The following is a 21,855-nucleotide window of genomic DNA, read 5'->3' as shown; positions in this document are numbered from 1 at the left end:
TAATTTTTGATAAAAAATACAGTGCAGAAAGGATGGTTTTTATAATTCATGAAAATGATTTACATTTTTCTACAAATAATAGATACTATAAAATCATGTCTCAATGTAAAATGAGCTTTCACCAAAAAACACAAAAAAGTCTGAGGAAATGATATTCTAAATAAGTAACAGACATACCACTTCCACATGTAATTATATTAGAAAGATACCTATCTATGATATTGAAACCAAAAATATTACACATGTTGATATATCATATCAGACATAATACTTGCACATGATATTCAACAAACATTAAATTTAACCCAAACATTAGCCCATGGTTCACAATGCTCCCCTGGGTCATTTTAGCCCTGCCAATCTGCATCAGATTTTTTTCCCCAAATAAGCATGTATTCCTGTATAAAATTTTGATAATCTTTTGTCGCCCCACCCTGTATAAAGGGACAATAATTTGTAGAGAAATGAATGTACAATTCCAGAGAATGCTTCCACATTAATATGATTCATCATACATTTGTTGTTCTTCATTGGAGGAGTTTTAAAATTTTTTCCCTATGTAGTATCCACTGTGGCCCCACTCCATCCCTCCCACAGCATCATGATCTGATCAATTTACAATCTACACTACCTCAGGAAGCTACCAAATAAAGTTCAATTTTTCTGGCCCAGTGGTTCTTTAGAAGGTTTTTAATGATTCCACCCTATGTTTGCCTTTCCTTGATTATCTCCCCCTGGATAGGGCCTTGGCCCTTCATTTCTTAAATTATGAATTCCCTTCACATGTGATGCTTTGTACGAACTTTTGTAAAAATTGGCCCAGTGATTCTTTAAAAGTTGAAAATGTGAAAAGTTTACAAACACATGGACGATGGACAACAAGTGATCAGAAAAGCTCACTTGTGTTTTCAGGTCAGGCAAGCTGAAAGAAAAAGTCAATCTACAAAAGGAGCTGTTTGCCAATTATTCATGTCTGTTTATCGCTAAAGTCTGTGCTGATTAAATCAGGACATCCCCAAGTCCTGTGAAAGTATCATTTACTGCAAAACACTGAAAAAGAAAAAAAAATATCACTGTACAAAAATTAAAAAAGATACTAAACACATAGAACTGCTAAGTATTTTTTCCTTCTTCCATTCAATATAGTCATAAGGTTATCAATAGGCACTGTACTTAAAGTATGATATACATATATTTGTATATACAAGCAAGTATACTTAAGTTATTGGCTATAATGAAAAAATCCATTGAGCCTTATTGCACAAGTGGCACAGACCTATTTCATCAAGGTTAGATATTTTAGTCTAATTACAATGCTCTTCAAAAGTGCAAGTATTTATTAAGGATTTTATAGTAGCTATCTGTATCTACATCCTTCCATCATTCCCTGATTTTTTTTTTATTGAATCCACCTAAATCACCTTTTACCACAGTCTGTGATACAAAGGCCAAGAATTCAATACATCATACTACAAAAAATGAAGGGGGAGGAGGCAAAGACCCTCTCATTAATTAATGAAAATATTCATGGTAAATTTACAGCAAAAGACGTCTTGGTGGGGCCAGCCCCTCCCCCACTCACCCCAATAATATTCAAAATAATGTCACATGTATTTAGTATTACAGTCATAAAATTTACAATAAGGACTTCCAGAGGGTTGAATACAGTTATGATCTTTTCACTTAAGGAAGTGAAAAGAAGTGAAAAGCTGTCAATGTGACAGCAAACCGGGTTTTCCTTGTGTGAACAGAATTGGTATTTCTCTATGAAATTATAACCTGTTATAAATTTTACGCTTTTTATACCAAGGATCTTGAACTTGCCAGAATGACCTTGGGTCAAGGTCATGACACACCCTCAGGTCATAAGCAATCCCTGTACCAAATATGAGCTTTTGCAGGGACTGATGGACAGATACGTGGATGAAAAACAGACAATGAGATGGACAATGTAATTTCTATTTAACCCATAAAACTTTGATTGCAAGGGTTATAGATAGTTCATGTCTTTAACTGTAGGAGGATATATCCAGACAAACTGGGTATCCTGTATGCCAAAAAAAAGTTGAAAAGCTGGCATTTTTCTCAAGAATTAAAATCCAAGTAATATGCACACCTCTAATATGTGTACAATTAATCTGCAATACGGAAAAGTTCATAGCGTGTAAACTAATATAATTCTTATTTCTTATGAAATACTAACCCCTTCACGCAGGTATAAAACGTCTGGAAGATGATCAATAGTGACCAAGTGATCAGCTGCTAGTTCATAAATGTGCGGACATGTTTTGTTGTTACATTTTGTAGGTGCTGCGCACTCGAAATGAAACACAGGGGGAAGGATCTCTGGATCGACTTCACTAATGATCCAACTGTACACATTCTACAATAAATAATACAATGAACAAATATAGTTTATGATGACATATAGGGTTTCCAGTTTGTGTTTGTTATAATAGATTCTTAAGAATTTTTTTTTTTCAAATCATGTTGCAAAAAATGAAGCCATGATGAATGCATATTGAAATTGTGAACCAAAAAAGATACATTCTAACAACATCATATTAAACATGTAAGTGAGTACCGGTATAATGATTTTATTAAGCCCCTCTTAAGATGTGAGCAAAAACATCTTTTTCAAATCTGTCCTAAACTAGAACTGTCCAAAATGGACAAATACCCCCTACAGGGCTTTTCAGAGAAGGTGCCAATTCCCTAATACTACTATTTGATGGATCTAAGAAGTGTTCACAATTTGTTAAAACATTTAGATTGAAAATATACTGGTAATTGCTCATTTTATTTTTCTAATGAATGAAACTAAGGCGCAGCCTAATAAAACATCAATACTTATAATAACATTTTTTTTTATTACATTGGAAAAATAAATAACAATTTTTCAAGTATTTCTCTATTGCAAAGTATGGATGCATTATTTATCCAGCATATTTCTACAGTGACTATAGGTCAAGATCATGACACACCCTTAGGCCATAAGCAATCTTTGTGTGAAGTGGAAACTTCCAACATCCCAACATTATTCTCCATAAGAAAGATACAGACCGGATCTAATTATGAACTATTTCTTTTAGTGACCTTGAATTTGCCCAAATTACCTTGGGTGAAGGTCATGACACACCCTCAGGTCATGAACAATCTTTGTGTGAAGCAGTAGATTCTAATGTTCCTCTGTAAGAAAGATATTGACCGGACACATTTGCAGACAGACAGACGGACAAGGTGATTCCTATATACCCCCCACAAACTTCCTTTGCGGGGGTATAATAAGAGCAGAAGCAAAAAGGTTGATAGTATTTGTATAAAGATAACTCCATATCATTATCTGCAGCAATCTCTTAGTTCCCCAGATCATAAAACAGTGAACATTTATTTAGTTGTTTCTTCAGCTTTGTAAGTGTTTCAGGCAATCTAAATTTCACATATTCATTTAAATATCTTCCCTTTCTAGGAAACATACCTTTACTGTATCACTTGTTTTAAATGGCCTGGTAAAACCCAGGCCCCCATGGTCCTGGTATACAACAGACACCTGTTTACCTTCTTTGTCAGAAGGGAAGTCAATCACAGTGCTCTCTGCTAGCTGAGAACAGAAAAAGACAAGGCAATACACTAGTTTTTTTTAATGAACAAGCTCCTGGATAATGTTAACAAGAAATCTGTTAGCCAATGCCTACTAGTAATACCCCCGATCTGATGTGAATTTGGTATGGACAGATACAGGGATGGGCAGGAAGTTGACATCCTTCAAAAATGAATCCCCCCATATGGCATGCCTAAACAAAGATTGTGCTAAAATTTCAAGAATCTGCAAATAGTAAATGCTGAGAAAGCAAATTTGTTACAGACAAACAGACACAGAAGGGTACAACAGTATACCACCACTCCTTCGGAGAGAGAGTATGTGTTTAGTGACAGAAGTCAAAGAGTGCACAAAATGTTGTATATCAAAGTTTATATAGTAAAATTTTTGCATTTCAAAAAAAAAAAAAACCTATTAATTAAATTTATTTAGATTGATATTGAATTCATTTTTCATTTATTTCAAAATTTTGACTACTTTGAAAGTGGATTTATCTGCATACATTACTCAGATGTATGACTTCTGATGGGATAACAGACATTAAAACTATAGATATGCATTTATGAAATGACATGCACATTGAAAAGATATGTGAAAAAGCAATGGGTAGAAATAGGGAAAAATCAAATAGAGGATATCTATATTGTGTGATTTTGTACTTGCTTTGTCTGATGGGTTAAAATGATGTACATTCCAGAGGCTTGGCAACAGATATAACCATTTAATTGAGTAATATTAAGTATTAAGGAAAAAAATACCTATATAGTTATTCCATTTATTTCATACAGCTCTTGTTTTGTTTTTTGAGACAACCCTGGTAAAACCTTCATACTTGTATATTATAATGTTTGTTTTCTGAGTTACTGATGCATTGGTGACATAGCCCTATAGACGATGGCATTCCAAGTCTGGGCTAAACATTACAGTTTGATATTGATAAGTTAATTAAAATAAAGGGGAAATACCCTTACAGCCTTGATTGAACATGGATTACTTATATCATGCCCAATCAATTTTACAGCAAGGGCATTAAGAACATTAGTATTTGTATATACAACTCTTACATATAGCTTCTGATTAATCTTATGAAGTTGATCACACCCATTCTTATTTCTATGATATGGTATGAAAAATATTTTTTTACCAATATTAAGTGCAAAATGAAAGTATGTCTTTACTTTATTAAATTTTCCCCATCATAACTTTAATGACTGAGAAGATATCAATTTAAAACATAATCAGAAATCACAATAAAAAATTACATGTTATGCAATAACTCAAATCCATGTATGCTTACCAACTGCCTTTCTCTCTTTTTCTGCATCATCTGGATAAATCAAATATACAAATGCAAAATAAAATGGTGTCTACTACAAGAATCCATATGATTTAATGAATGGAAAGTTCAAACAAAAGTCCATGTTTACAGTGAATTTGCTAGGCATATATATATATATCATTTTGGTAATCCCTGGTCTTTGATATCATAATGCAAAGGCAAGAGAACTTCTAAGTTAAAATTCAAATTTCAAGATGAAAAGAGAATAAACTTTGAAGACAAATATTTCTTTGCAAGCACCAGCCACTGAAAAGTTACGGACTATATATCATGTACATTAGTATCAATAATAAGAACAAACACTTACCTCAGTAAAGTCTTTCATATAGTCATCTTCCTGTTAAGAGATATATATTCAGTTCAAATTGTATGTTGGCATTCAATGAAAAATTGAGTTATTACATAATGACTTCAGCATTTACTGTTTTAAAATACGTAATTGAAAATAAAAATTAAAAAAAATACTTTTTAAATGAACTGCAGATGGACAGAAGAATGGTGAAAAGCAGATATTTAACTAGCCTTGGTCACTGTCCAAAATGGATTTTTTTGGGTATATAGTTTTACCCCTGTAATCAAAGATTCAGGGGTATATAGTTTTTGCCCTGTACGTCCGTCTGTTGGTCTGTTTGTCTGTAAACTTTAACCTCGTCCATAACTTTTCAGTGGGTGGAGCTAAAGCTTTCATATTTAACAAGTGTATTCCTTGTAAGAAGACCTTTTTTTGGGTACCACCAAATTTGACCTCTTAACCTTGACCTTGGAGTTTGACCTACTTTTACAAAAAAATTACCAAACCTCAATCTTGGCCAGAACTTTTGAACAGTTAGCACTAGGGCCATAACTTTTGAACAGTTAGCACTAGGGCTTTCATATTTCACAGTTGTATTCCTTGTGACAAGACCTTCCCTTCGATACCAATAACTTTTGACCTTTTGACAATGACTTTGGAAGCTGACATGCATTTTGTGAAACTTCAACCCTCGCCATAAGCTGCCATACCGGGGGCATCAGTGTTTCACAAACACTTCTTGTTTTCACATTGCTACTATCTTATTAAAGCAATGACTCTTATTGGGTTTAGAGCAATCAAATTTGACTTAGGCAAGACTTTGCCTAGTACTTTTTACATATAATGACAATTATTTTTTCTTTGGTTCAGTAACCTTAAAATGCTAGAAGTATTCAATAGACATATCTTCATACAGCCATTTGGACTTTTTTTGGTGTAAAAACTACAATAGAGACACCTTACTTTTATGGCATGTGTAGTCTGAACAGTTTTCATTCTACTTGCCAAGTTTCATGAAAATCCACTGTCAGGATATTTTAACTACCTCAAAATACATTTATACTTATTATATGATATAGTATGGGGATGTACAAATCATAAAAACATTAACATAGACCTTTTACTCAAATTATAAATGATAAGTAAAACTATATTGTACAGTTTAAGAAAAAAATCTCAAAATTCTACAATGGGGATTCCAGAAAGGGCATACCCGAATGTTCAGATTTACATTTTCTTCTATGTTTAGGAGTACTGACAGAATATAGAAAATAGTTAAAGAGTAATGCTTTAAATGAACCAATTCTGTTTTCTGATTTCCAGTTATACAAAAAATGCATGAAATTTCTATGAAGAAATCTGTGGTAAAAAAGAAAACACTCTTAATGAAAATTTTTACTGCAACATTTCAGAAATCATTACCCCATTGTCATTATCATTTTCTGAATCAGCAATTTCATTACCATCTGTATCCTTTAATGATAAAAAAATACAGGTTGTAAAAATGGTAGGATATGCATTAATAATTCAGATTACACATCTAAAAAGTTAAAAAAACATACCTTCTCTGACATCACTGGAACAGCTAAATCAGGTAGTTCCTCGAAACTGTCATTTTTAATCTGTGAAATAATTAATTAACAAATCCAAATCTTTTTCCACTGTCAAGTGTACTTACATACAATTTTATCAACTACAATCATGCAAGGAAAGTTCTCAAATCAAATAAACTTGAATGTAAGAAACAGCAAAAGCTTTTCAAGTACATCTACTTTATAACTTCTGGCAACTCATAAGAAATCGTTCATCTTCATTGAAAACTTAATATGCTATACTTGTTGAGTAAACTTGAATTCCCATTATACCAGTTGCTTCATTTTGGCAAAAGATAACAGTGTATGAATTTCTTTTCTTAAACATAGCAAAATACATGCATGTTCGTTGTCATTTTTTCTGTGATCTTACAGGGGATTGACCTGGACTGCTTATTTTTCTCTTTATCCTCTGTAAGAAAAAAAAAGAAATAAAAAATACATGTTCTGAAAAAGAAATGGTTTATATTTCATCACATAAACCACCAATAAAATTTGTCTGCACATATTGGGTTATAACGCGACACTCATAAAGAAAAAAAAACTTCTTTACCTTTGACCGTGACAATATAGGCAATTCAGCATCATCTTCCTATTTAAAAGAGAAATGTTATAGAAACATAAGTTTCCAGTAAAGCAATATCAAAAGAGTCAAATTTCATCACTAATAGCAAAACGATACCCTTACAGAAACAAGATGTGTTTGTGAAACACTGAAGCAAACATATGGCAGCTTATGGCAAAGGTTAAAGCTTCCCAAATGCAAGTCAAACTCCAAGGTCAAGGACAAGAGATCAAAAATGTTATTTCCCAAAGAAAGGACATGTGTCAATGGATATACCTGGTAAATATGAAAACCCAAGCATCAAAGATCCAAAAATTATGGTAAAGAAAAATTTTGCTAACAGTGGGTCAAACTCCAAGGTCAAAGTCAGTGGGTCAAAATGAATGGTATGCAGGGGAAGACCTTGTAATAAGAAATACACCTGCAAAATACAAAAGCCCTATCACCAACTGTTCAAAAATATGGCAAAGGTTAAAGTTTTTTTTTAAAAATAGGTGAAGCTCCAAGGTAAAGCTCAAAATTATTGATATCCAAAGGAATATCTTGTCACAAGGAATACACCTGTGAAATTTAAAAGACTTTGTGCTAGCTCTTCAAAAGCTATGGCCAATATTAGATTTTTTTTAAAGTGGGTCAAACTCTGAAGTAAAGGTCAAAAATATTTGACAAATCAAAAGGTCTTGTCATGATGAATACACAAGTGAAATATGAAAGCCCTAGCACCATCATCAAAATGATGACAGACAAAAAAAAAATTTTGATAAGAATTCACCCGAACCTTTGGCTCAGAGATGAGCTGAAAATAGGTATCCTACTAGTTAGTGCAAGCACAATTTGAAGTTTGATCTGTATCAAACTTCAATATCCATAACATTACAAGATTCTTTGTGAACTCAGGAAAGTCATTGCACATCTTATGATTATCAGCTTATAACTCTCTTGTGCAAATGCAACAAAGAACTGAGATGGACAGAGAAAAGGATGGACATTCAACATGCTGACAAGGATTTCTCCATTTTTTTCATAGGAATTTGAAAAATCTCTTCTTAAAATAACTATTAAAGTAAATTTTACCATTTTGCAAGGCGTTCCACATTCTGGTGTGCTCGTCTGGGGACACTTCTCTGATTTCTTCTTTTTCTATAATTATTATAAAAATAATTTCTTTTCATTCTTGTGCATCATAAATCCTATGTGCATAAAAATGTAATAAATCAAAACATTTTTCCAATACAAACATGAATGGAATATGTCCTTTTGTGGGTTTTTTAAAAACATTTATCCTACTCACAGACAGTAGACAAGTGTATAATACAAAACTTACTGGGTCTTCAAAGTCATCCTCAGAACTGTCGCTGATGCAATGAATTTTACTTGGCTTTAAATGAAAAATATAAACAGCTTAGTATACCCTTCTGAAATAAGCAAACTGAATTCAAATACAGTAACATCATTAACAAATCCTAAAATATGTCAACACAATAGGAAAGCCCCACCAAATATAACTTTTGTATATGTATTGCAACATGGAAAGAAATGTGACGGTACCATTTCTTCTGTCTTATTACAAAAGATATAAAAAAAGGAAATTAGTTTTTCTTTTTTATCCATATGACTGATATATTTTGTACTGTTTTTGTCTTCTGTAACATCAGATGTGCTGATAATTCATCCTACTGAACAGCTAAATACATGTCAATTATCAATGTTTTCAAATTCATCCTCTTTAATTGTAGCAATTTTATGCAGCATCTCATACATATTAGTTGGTATGGTTAAAAAATCTCACATAGATTAATCTGTGTTTGAATGGAGTAATTTTATAAGATGGATGAATAATAAAATTTTAAAAAAGTGATTTTTCAAAGTTCAAGGTCATTTACATTAAGTATGATAAAAATAATTCTCAAAATAATTTATAATCTAGGACAAACTTAAGTTGCACTCACCAATTTGATTCAATGTATAGAGTTTGATGAAAACATCAATATTAACAGAGTCTTTGAAATTAATTTAAAAGAAAATAAGGAAGAGTGAGTCAAGGTCAACAGGAATGTCATGGTAACGCAAATACATCACAGATGAATTGCTTTCACCAATATCAAGCAATGCAATGTAATTATTAAAAAAGAAATTTTTTTTACAAGGAATCCTTTATGCTAAGTATGAATGCCAATTAGAAAAAAGAAAGAGGATTAGAAAGTATGAAACTTAAGACTGACATTTTAACGAGAGGCCCAAGGGCCTTACTGGTCACCTAAGTACGACACTGTAAAGGATCTACTAAAATATGAAATAAAATAAAATAAACTTAGAGATGAAGATATCTTACCCTAAATTAGTAGAAATAAAATGACCAGGGATCAACAAAATAGCGAATCCAGTAATCAGCAATGTCATAAAGGATATCTATTTACTTGCCAGTACTAATACACTCTATCATTATACAATGTAATAATGCTTGACCCTTTACAATCCCTCACTCATTGGCCTTTCTTTGTCATTGAAGAATATATTATGCACAAACATAAGGTATCGTTGTCTAATTATTTTTATCTATTATTTTCAAGTCTTCCTGGCATTTAAATGTTAGTTTAATTTGTATTCTTCATTAAAATTCTTCTTTCATTCTGCTAATCAAATTGACCAATCAATTATACATTATATATGTTAATTACTTATTATGTGAATAACAAATTAAGGGGAATAATGCTTAGAAAATATAAATTCTCCTTCAGAATGAATAGATCTTTTTCTAGCACCAGAACTCTTGACCCAGTGGTCCAGAATTTCCCTAATCTGTATAAAACACCCTTGTTCAGTACATCTCTATACTGTATATTAGAAGACAGGAGAAGAGAAAACATTTTTCAAACATTTTATGCATTTACATTATCTGGTCAATACATCCCCACCCTAAGATTAGAACTCCGATCAGGGACCATGAATTTCACAATTTTGGTAGAGACATCTTTGCTTAGTATATACAATCATGTATCTGCACTTATTTCTTCTTCTTAATATACAAGGGAAGATAAAAAGGTTCTTTTAAAGAATGTATGCACTTTCTTCATAAGATCAATAGGGCCCAAACCTAACTTCAGAACCCTTAACCCCGGGGAACTGAATTTCATAATTTTGATAGAGGGCCCCATGCTAACTCCAATCATACCAAAAGTTTTACTGCTTAGTGTCCAGGACTAAAGAACATTTTTAAAGATTGCCCAAACTTTGATAGTTTTAGTCCAACCCCTTTAGCACCAGGGGAATGGGACCATGAATTCATAATATTTGTACCCCTTCACCTGTAGATAACATCAGTGGAAATTGATTCAGTGGTTTTAAAGAAGAAGATTAAAATATCCAAATGTTAACACACAATGCACCATGACAGATGAAAACAGGTAGCAATAAGTCATCTGAGTCACTCAGGTGACCTTTTTATGGATACATAATTTAAATTTTGCAATTAAAACTGTAAAATTATGAAAAATATTTTAATTTCTTTTTCATTTCACTTACTTGAGATTCTTTGGATAAGCCGGTCTTCTCCTTTAAAGTAAAAAGAACACAAATGAGAATTTCCAATCGTAAAACATATAGATATTAAGGTATTGATATCATGTTGTCCTCATTGTATCTAATCTTGTGAGAGCTACCAATCTGAACATTCAGGTTACTATTTTTTTGGGATTTGCAATTATTTGGGAGGGAAGATGGAATTTTCTTAAAAATTTACAGGTAAATTCTGGGAATTACACCATGTTTTACACTAAAAATAAGATAACAAGGCCCATGGGCCACAATGCTCACCTTAGGCACTATTGCTGTTTTTCATCTGCAGAATTTTTTCCCTTATATTCCTATGTAAAAATCTGTTTATCTATTGTGGGCCAACTCTACCCATGGGGTCATGATTACAACAATGATGTCATTTTTTCCGTTTTTTTTTTTTTTTTTTTTTTTTTTTTTTACAAATTCTTAGTTATCTCCCTATCTCCCCTTGAAAGAAGGTCAGGGCCTTCATTTCAACAAACTTGAATTACATTCAGCAAAGGATTTTTGGTTACAGACTTGGTTTACATTGGCCCAGTGGTTCTTGAGAAGATGTCAGAAATGTGAAAATTGACAGACAGACATCAGACTTAAAGTTATCAACTCTATTGATCTTCCAGCTTGGGACTAAAACATTTTGCAGAAAATAATAAATATAGTAATGCAAATTTGGAGCAGTTTGTAAAGTTATTCAGCCAACCTTAATTAATTTCATAATGCCAGTAACATCATCTTAAAATTGAATAAATAAGCTATACAACATAGTTTATCACGATCAAATTTTGTATGAAACATTTCTTTACTTACTGCTAATTGTGATGTCTTTTCAATATCACTGGACTGATTCTTCTGATTATGCAAAATCAATGAAAGGAAAAAGAAAAATGGTATGGTTTAATGATTAATACATCTACAAACATGTATTTGGCATATTAATATGAAATCATAAGACAATTGAAGAAGATGGAATAACATTCAATGCATAATTCTTTTAATACCGGTAACTCTTACCTTGGTACATAACCACATATACTCATAAGTCAGCTTATAAAATGGTTGTATTTTTGTCCAGCTGATTTTATTGGGGAATTTGAAATTATATAATTAAGTTAGTACTACCTTTTTTTAAATAAATTTTATTGCAAATTTCATATAAATATCTTACTGCATTTACATGTTTCTCATATTTAAGTGATTTGCTGTGTCATCAATTTTTGATTTTTTAATTTTAATAACAAATATACTTTTCATCAAAAATAATTAATTACAGTAACCTTAATTAAATGATCCTTTCCTACATGTAAAATATGAAGAATATGTCAAATTTTTTGTCAATGATTTCTCATTTTTTAAATTTTTATATTAATAATTAAAATATAATTTATTTTGTCACCCAGATAATAACAATACATTAAAGACTTCCTTATAAATCAGACAAAGAGCTTTATACCAGTTTTTCTAACTTTCCAAAAATACAACTTGTAAGGAAGTATATTTTCACTTTCACTAAGTATTTACAGTACTTAAGTTATACTAAGAAATATTAGTTTTATTTAACAAAACAACTGAAATACTTGTAAAACAACATGCATTGACAATGAGTCCAAAATTTAGCTTTAAAAGAAGAAATGCTGAATTAGCACTCCTAAATGAAATAAACATAAGTAATCAGAGATTACAGAGCTCACCTCAATGAATATTGTCTTTTAGCATATGTTAAGTAAGGGAAATCCCTAGCTGCATCATCCATTCAAGTTTGGTTCAGGTAAGTATTAAAGATCTGCTCTAAGAAAATTATTCTGGTCATTCAGCAAGAAAATATAGGTCAGATTCAACATCTGATTTAGAAGCAATTCTGATGGTGTTAATCCTTGCAAGTTTGGTTCAAGTGGGTCTTAATAGTTGCTTGGTATTGGACCTGCCCCAAAAACTTTAACATAGTAACTTATCTGGAAAAATGCATGTCAAATCCAGCATCTGAAGCAACTCTGGTAGTGTGCATCAATAAATTTATCTTCAATGCAAAGTTGGTTAGCAAAGGGCTTATAGACATTATAGAATGACATTGCTTCATAAATATTAAACAGGTCACTCATCTGAATAATGCAGATCAAATTCAGCATCCGAAGCAAGCCTGTCAGCGTGAATCCTTTGATGTATGTGTATCATAAATGCAGGTTTTCTCAATATAGCCAGCTTATAATTACTCATAGTTACTTATAGTTATTTATAGCTACTCATGTGGAAAATTAGCTAAGTTGCAGCATCTGAAACCTTAACTGGTACAATGAAAAACTCTACAAGCACCTTCCATGCTTCTCTGAATAATGTTGGGCACAGAAGTACTTGAAAAGAAAACTGCTCCAAAATGTTTAGCCTGGGATGCCAAGGGTATTACATAAGCTCCACCCAACTTCATTGAGGTGAACTAAATACAAGAGGCCTACGGATCTTAAAGGTCACCTGAGTATCATGGAACAACTTTCCAATAATTGAATTTGGTTCATGTTTTGAATCAGAGGACATGAAATTCACCATTTTGAAAGAGGCATCATTGCTCATCATAACAGTACACTTAGCATGCTTAGTTTGATTACTTAATACCAAGAGGCAAAGCAGAGGAACAAATAGAAAAATGCATTTCCACCATATAATCAGTAGTGCCCCATGCCACAGGAACCCCTGACCCTAGGGCCACACATTTCACAATTTTGGAAAAGGCACCCTTGCTCATTATAAATGTTTGATTAATTCCAAAGAGCAGATTTCAAAGCATTAATTCATTTCCAGTATATAATCATTAGAGCCCCCCCCTCCTAGTTACCCCTAACCCAGGGGCCTCAAAATTCACAATTATGGAAGAAGCACCCTTGCTCATCATAACTATGTACTTGAATCATCGGGATAACACCCAGGAACAGAAGAAAGAATTTTCAAAAAATTAATGCATTTTCATTATATAATCATTAGAGCCCTGCCCTAACACCAGAATCCATGACACAGGGGCCATGAAATATACAATTATGGAAGACACACCCTTCCTCATCATAACTTTGTACATAGTTTATAAGTTTAATACCCAGAAGCAGAGGATAAGATTCTCAAAGAATTAATGCTTTTTCACTATATTAGATATAGAGCCCCGTCCTAACATCAGAACCCCTGACCCAGGGGCAATGGAATTCAAAATTTGAAAGAGACACCCTTCCTCATCATTGCTATGTGCATAATTCATTGATTCAATACCCAGAAACAGAGGATCAGATTTTCAAAGAATTAATGCATTCTCACTATATAATCATTAGAGCCCCACCCTAACACTAGAACCCCTGACCCAGAAGCCATAAAATTCACAATTTTAAAAGAAGTACCTTTGCTCATCATAACTATGCACATAGTTCATTCGCTTAATACCCAGGAGCAGAGGAGAAGATTTTCGAAGAATTAATGCATTGTCACTATATAATCAATTAAACCCCACCCTAACATCAAAACCCCAGACACAGGGGCCATGAAATTCACATTTTGGAAGAGGCATCCTTCTTCATCACAACTATGTACATACTTCATTGGTTTAATACCCAGGAGCAGAGGAGAAGATTTTTTAAGAAACTATGCATTTTCAGTATATATTCAACAGAGTCCCACTCTAGCACCACAACCCCTGACCCTGGGGCCATGAATTTCACAACTTTGGTAGACGGCTTAATGCTTATTACAACCATGCCAACAGTTTCACTGCTTAATGTCTGGGAGTAAAGAGAAAGAATTTTAAAGATTTCATTGATTTTGATGGTTTTAGCCCCACCCATCAGGCCCCAGTGAGACAGGGGCCAAGAATTTCAAAATTTTTACTCTCCTTCACTCATAGATGCTTTATGCCAAAATTGGTTGAAACTGGTTCAGTGGTTTCAAAGAAGTTCAAAATGTTAACGCACGACGTACGAAAACAGATTGCAATAGGTCACTTGAATAAACTCAGGTGACCTAAAAATGTAATCTGTGATAAAATGAAACAATACACCACATGCTCACATGAACTTCATTTCTAATTTGGCTATTTAATTTAAATATGACACCTTGTATTATTAGCTGTCATAGTTTAAAGGAAAAGAGTTTTCACAATCAGATGTATAAAGTATACATGACAAAAATCCCACTGTGGGACGTGGAGACTGTTCCTTTGGATGAGACCCTATAAACCAAGGTCCTGTGTCGCAGTAGGTGCTGGCACGAAAAAGATCTCTCACTGCTCCATGGAGCTGAGTGCCCAGTATAGGAAAAATTTGTAGCTCTCCACCAGCAAGTGGTGGCATCTCCATATGAGTGAAAAATTCTTGAGAGGGACGTTAAACAACAAACAAAATATACCTGATAAACACAGTGTTTATGTTTGTGTAAAACATTGATTTAACACTTGTAACATAATCAAAAATATATATGATAAGCCTTAATTGTTTTAATTGGACATTGCTGCTTCCAATAAAGTGGCCAGATTTGACAACATTTTGCATTGGACAGCATTTCAAACACTGGGACTCAAAGCTTACATAATTTTAGGCAAAATTTTGGAATACACAGCATTCCATTTAGACAATTTTCACTTTCACTCCATTCATTTGCCTTAGGCTAAAATGTTTCCTGAATTCTGTATATTGTCTTATCAAATGATTTTTTAATGAAAACAGTGACATCAATTTAGAAGAAATACTCGAGGTTAATGTCCATGCACCACAAACAATCATTATTTTCTTAAACAGTTTATGGTCTTTGTGAATAAATTAATTCATTAGAAATATCAAACCACAAACAATCATTATTCTCTGAAATAGTTTATGGTCTTTGTAAATAAATAATTTCATTAGAAAACAGACAGAATTTGATCAGAGGAATTTTTTTAACAGTAATTGAAAACCATCAGTTTTAAACAAAGTTTCTTACTCTAATGAGGTTTTTAATAAGCTGTCTCCGGGCTGAAATTTAGTTTTTTCATAGAAAGAATTATTCATTATTGATGTTAAGTTTATTTCCAATTTGAGAAGGATATCAGGCCATCTTTAAAAAATTGGTTGTTTGCCTTTCCTGACTGACTGACTAAAAACGGCCCGACTAAAAACTTTTTTTAACCACCAGGAAGCATTTATTTTTTTATTCACTGCTTTCTATTTTATCTTCACATTTGCAGGTGTTTTTGAATAAGAAAAATTTGTTCCAACCATCCTACCCAACTTTTTTTTTTCTGAGTCAGGAGAGAGCAGGCAAACATTTCTTTAAAAATGGCCTCAACACTTAAATTATAAAAAACTTTTCAAACCAATTCAAATTATTACTCTATTGCAGTTGCTTTTTTTGTAATGAAAATATTTATTAATAATATCAATACAACTCACTTGCATACACCTTTACATAAAAACCGTGGTTTTTATGTTTGCCTTTTGATCCCTTTTTTAGGTTGGCTAGCGTGGTGCCAGAGGGCAATTCCTGGTAACTGCCATCCTTCAGGATGACTGGATGCATGGTGAACTCTGTTTTAAACATAGAAGCCACCATCTGCATCCAGTCATCCAAAGTAGATATATCCTCGACCTCTATATTTAAGGATGTGGCACCTTCAGGAAATATCCTTTGCAACCTCCTTTCATCCTTGTCCACAAACCGTACTTCTAAGGTCTATATAAGGAATAATTTGTTATATGAGACCAAGTACAAGTTACTTTCAATTACAGTTTATAACTCCATGCACAAGAAGATAGTTCAAAATACAATATACAGATGGGGTGAATGCAACGGACTTGTTGAAGTCAATTGGAAGTCTTAACCAAACTGTTTTATTTTATTTAACCTGGACATCTCAAAGTTCAAAATTACTTGAAGGTAAAATGTTTGACTTTGTGAAATTTCACAAGAAATGCTACTTCAAATGTTAATTTGGGAGAATTAAGTATTCACAGAATTAAAAAAGTTCTGTTCCATTAAATCATCTTGATCAGTATATCTAACAGGCCTATGGCACTAGGGGTTCAGGAAGGCTGGAGAGGTGGGTCAAGGGGAGTACAGATGTACGTCTGTAGACAGTCAGTAACAAACCTATAAGTAACAGTCAACTCACTGGTAATTAGCAATTTTTTTTAAGAAATAAATATTAAGCTTAATTCCTCTTACCTCCAGACCTGTACAGGTCTCTGGTTCCTTCTTCCCTCTTTTAACTCGTTTTCCCTCCATTTTAATCTTACTCTCCATGAATTTAGCTTTCAGTTTAGCTATATTTGCCATCATTCCTATTTTAAAGATAAATGATTTAATCATGTTAATCATGTAGTTCAAATGTTTCTGATTATTTAATCATATTCCTGAACAGGGTGATATAACCATTTTTATTGAATAAGTGAACAAAATGAACAGTTATCACTTTTATTAATTGCTTAAACAATACTAATAGTGGATATAGAGCATAAAACATGGACCTCTGGAAAACCCCAAATGTGGGACCGTAAATATGAGGATAAAGAATCCCTTCAACTGGTTACACCTGTTGAGACTCCTCTTTATATGATATCTATTTATACAGCAATTAAAAATAAATACTTACTGTCATTATTGGACCCAGAGGTCAACTGGACATTGCTTCCTGACTCTGACAACAGAATTTTTGCAGTTTAATACTCTCTCTATGTATCAGGCACTCCTGAATGACAGAATCTCTAATAACCTTTATATTATTAGCAGTTACCTCACTTACCTGTACATTCTATACCTTCTGATTTGACATTAGGATGTCCAGAGTCTGAAGTGTTGCCTTAAAAAAATAATTAAGAGTATACAATTTTAAATATGAATCAACAATCCTTCTTGCTATCACCATATTTTTAAGCAAGATTGGGAACAAGAGGCCCATGGGCCACAAGGCTCAACAGAGCAACTCTGGCCTGCTGTTCACCAGATTTTCCCCATTGTTGCCCCGCCCTTCCCCCTGGAACCATGATTTGAACAAATTAGAATCTACACTACCCCAGAATGCTTCCACTTAAGTTTCAGCTTTTCTGGCCGGGTGGTTCTTGAGAAAAAGGTTTTTTAATGACCCTACCCAATTTTTGTCTTTTCTTAATTATCTCCCCTTGTAAGGAGGTTTGGCCCTTCATTTTAATAAATTAAACCCCCCTTTACCCACAGATGCTTTGTACCAACTTCGGTTAAAATTGACCCTGTAGTTCTTGAGAAAAGTTGAAAATTTGAAAAGTTTACAGATGGATGGACGGACAAAGGACAACAGGTGATCAGAAAAGCTCACTTCAGCTTAGTTTTTATGTTTTAAACATATTTTATTGCGTACATCAAAAACAAGTAATATATAACTTACTAAGTTCCTCTCCTTAACTACAGAGTTTTACATATGTTATACACACATTTCTTTTTTAATGAGGCACCACAAGCTTGGCAAAACTTGGCCCCCTCCAACAATTCCTCCCCACACTCCATACAAAACATGATGCTGAAATAACAAAAATACGAGGAATGATCCAAAAGTACCGGTAATGCATGTATGAAATCTTTCATTATTAAAGTTATCAACAGAATTTATGTTGATTTACTTCTCTGTTTATTTAGGCTGTCATCTCCAAATTTTACTAACCCTATGTTTTTATCATATTCTTTTAATAATACCACAACAAAACATTTCCTCAAACCATTGTTTTATAGCCCTCCTGGGCAGTCCTGGGCCTGAAATTGAGACCATTGAAAATTTCGCCATTTATACCGCCAGATTGGCAAGATAATTCGGTCCAATTTGCTTTGTGCATGACTTGTACGTGCAGTTTTGTAGTGGAAGTAGTAAAAGAATATTTTAGAAACACACTAAGTAATATTTGAAATATACGGTAAAAAAATGAAGACCAGCGACTTTTTCTGCTCTAAACATGTGTAACCCAACATTATAATGTGCATTATAGGGAAGTACAATTTTCCTTTCCTTAAATAAAACATTACGGAAGTAAGTACAAGTTCCTTTTGTTAAAGAAAATAAGAAGGAATCACATTGCAAGAGAGGAAATTCTTTTCAAAAATTCTTAAATACCTTTACAATTTAGTTTATATAAAAACCTTATAAACAGCCAAGATTTGTCATGTGCACTTGTCACCTTGTCTATCCCACCTTACTTGCCACATATCAAGTGAATCAAAGAAAAAAAAACATTGAATAATAGACAGTATTAGTTATACTTAGTAACTAACATGAAGTACCATATCATATCCCCCCTCTAAAGTCTTGATACAGAGAAAATGAATTTCTTTAAATTTTTCTTGTTCTTTGACCCTGAACTGTATGATTAAGCATATACTGTATATACATACATGTATGAACTGGATTATGGCTGACGTGGATTATCAAAATGCAATTCATATACATCTAAGCCAGTAATCAAATAAATAGTGCTTTTCTTTCTATGAACAAAAAATAATTTTTTACTGCATGGATTCAACTTTTTTATTCATGCAAATTTTTTAAACATATTTACTGGATTTCAGCATATTTTTCAAGCTTACAAAACTTATGTTTACTCAGAAGTAATATTAAAACAAGATATTGAGTAATTCTTAAATCCTACCGAACAGGGGGACACCAAGAATCCAGGATATTATAAAAGCATCTTTAGACATACATGTATTTTACAAAATCTTAAAATTATCACCTAGGACAACCATGGTTAAAATTACATAAGTTTCCAATTCAAATATCTTCAATACAAAGAAATAAAACAATTAGTCAATATTAACAACAGGCAAAATAGTAAACTAGAGTGTTCAAAAAGGAACATGTGTCGCCTGTTCTACATGTCTAGCATCATTCAAAATGTAAATAAATATAAGAGTGGTCATCTATTCTAGCAATATAGTCAATGCATGTTCCTGCAAAGAAAACAAAAAATAAAAAAAAAATCCATGGATAGTAAAACTGCAACAGAATCTAACAACCTAATAGAAATATGTCTCCCAAATGCTGGAGCTATTAGAAATAACTATTTATCATTTAATCGATAGGTGTTTCCAACAGTCCTCCATATACCATTTCAGTCTGTCTTTACTGCAATTCTCATTCTACAGTTATCCATTGTGGGATACCAATCAAAATGTATTTAACAATTTAAGTTTGTGTGGAAACTGTTTATATATCATGCAGTTTCAAAGTAAAGTGTCATAAGCTCATAAATATGTGACACAGTTGCTATTGTATCATAACATTGCCTTTCAAAATTAACAAAAAAAAAAATTAAACCATCTGGAGTATTTCTTTACAGAGTAGGCCAAATGGTCATGGTCAAATGCACTTTTAACACTGTTATTTTTCATCTTATATATTATGACAGTGCACATGCTCAAAAGAATATACTTCAGATACTCTTAAATGTCACAAATATACTGTATGACACTATGAAGTCTTTTAAAAAGATAGGCCAAAGGTCAATATCAGGACTCAGGAAGTAGGTATTTTACAAAAGCCATGGTGCTATACTATATTAGGCAAAATATGAAATCAGTCTACAACTATAATAGACAGACAGATGCAGGTTAAAGTGATCCCTAATTGTTCCTCTGCTCTGCTGGCAACACAGAAATCTAAACATGTATATCAGATATTTTTTTTTTATCAAAGAACAATATGTAGGTTAAATGTACATGTAATTATTAACTAGCTTTATTTACATGTATAATTACTACTTTCTTTCATTATACAGTTGATATTGTGGTAGGTATCTATCAGTTTGCTACAAATTAAGCAATGTGAATCCTTTTTGTATTGGGCATATGATGATTCTGTCATAAATGTCAGTTTTTATCATTACTTTAAACTGAAAGTAAAGATGCATATTGAGATTTGAGTGAATGAATTATATAATAAAGAAACATGCTAGATAATTTCAAAAGAGGTGGTCAAAATTTCTCAACGGTAGGGAAATAAGCTTTGAGACTTTGAATGAACTGCAATCATTAAACTAGTTTAAAAAGCAGTGTAAATATAGCTAACAAAAAGTTTACTCCATAAGATAACCTTCTTTTGAGAATTTTGGAAAGCAGCAAACTTACATACCAAATTGCAATATCAAGTGTATGATAACAGACAGTAGTAACATTGCAAAATTATTAAAACCTGGAAAAGACCTTGAGATACACAACAAGATTATGGGAACATGTGCAAAAACAATCATATCAGGGAAAATATTAACATAAAATATAATATTGTATTTTGAATATGTGTAGTACAGTACTTGGAACAATGACACTTTAGAAAACAAGAAATATGTCCATAGGATATGAATGCCCCAGCAAGAGTTCATAAGCAATGCTGCAGAAAATTTGTATTAGTGTATGACTTTGACGAAAATGTTCACAAAAGTTTTCTTCAAAACTGAGTTAAGTACTCAATACATAGTAAAGTTAACGTTCATTGGGAAGGTCAAGGTAAAAAAAAAATTGGACACAGATTTATGTATCAGTGCATAAGCTAACATGAAAATTATTCGAAATAGTTCCTTAGAGCTATAAAAGCAAATGTGAAGTCAAAGAGAAAGTCAAGATCAAAAATACTGATGCTCTGATCAATCTGTAAAATACGGAAGCCGGTAGGTGCCAGGTAGAAAAATATTTTATCTGGCGGCCGCCAGATAAGTTTCTGGCGGCCGCCAAAAAATTATCTGGCGGCCGCCAGATAAATAACTGGCGGCCGCCAGAAACCTATCTGGCGGCCGCCATATAATTTTCTGGCGGCCGCCAGATAAAAAGATCTGGCGGCCGCCAGAAATTATCTGGCGGCCGCCAGATAATTATTTGGCAGCCGCCAGATAATTTCTGGCGGCCGCCAAATAACTTTCTGGCGGCCGCCAGATAAGTTATCTGGCGGCCGCCAGATCTTTT

General features: G+C 32.9%; 1 protein-coding gene across 1 annotated transcript; it reads right to left on the bottom strand.

Moving 5' to 3' along the window:
* Positions 1-32: 32 nt before the first annotated feature.
* LOC133176219 (uncharacterized) lies at positions 33-16,395 on the bottom strand. The gene is made up of 13 exons (XM_061311374.1): positions 16,335-16,395; positions 11,752-11,793; positions 10,912-10,941; positions 8,714-8,767; positions 8,464-8,529; positions 7,378-7,416; positions 7,198-7,236; positions 6,795-6,854; positions 5,248-5,277; positions 4,899-4,928; positions 3,479-3,601; positions 2,204-2,383; positions 33-1,050 (listed from the first exon to the last, which is right to left on the bottom strand). The coding sequence occupies exons 1-13, from the start codon at positions 16,338-16,340 to the stop codon at positions 1,000-1,002; spliced, it is 750 nt and encodes a 249-aa protein (XP_061167358.1). The 5' UTR covers positions 16,341-16,395; the 3' UTR covers positions 33-999.
* Positions 16,396-21,855: the final 5,460 nt, after the last annotated feature.

This window comes from Saccostrea echinata, unplaced genomic scaffold, assembly GCF_033153115.1.
Source record: "Saccostrea echinata isolate AGI-Se365-2 ecotype Australia unplaced genomic scaffold, CSIRO_AGI_Sech_v1 ptg000072l, whole genome shotgun sequence".
NCBI classification, from domain to species: Eukaryota; Metazoa; Mollusca; class Bivalvia; order Ostreida; family Ostreidae; genus Saccostrea; species Saccostrea echinata.
The sequence above is the reverse complement of the archived record's forward strand: the minus strand, read 5'-3'. Positions and strand labels throughout refer to the sequence as shown.

Bases quoted from the DNA above. Each gene is read 5' to 3' on its own strand.
- LOC133176219 (XM_061311374.1), bottom strand. The intron at 8,530-8,713 runs GTAAGTTTTGTA...TAATAATTATAG, and splicing joins AGGATGACTTTGAAGACCCA to AAAAAGAAGAAATCAGAGAA. The intron at 6,855-7,197 runs GTAAGATCACAG...ATTATTTCACAG, and splicing joins GCAGTCCAGGTCAATCCCCT to ATTAAAAATGACAGTTTCGA.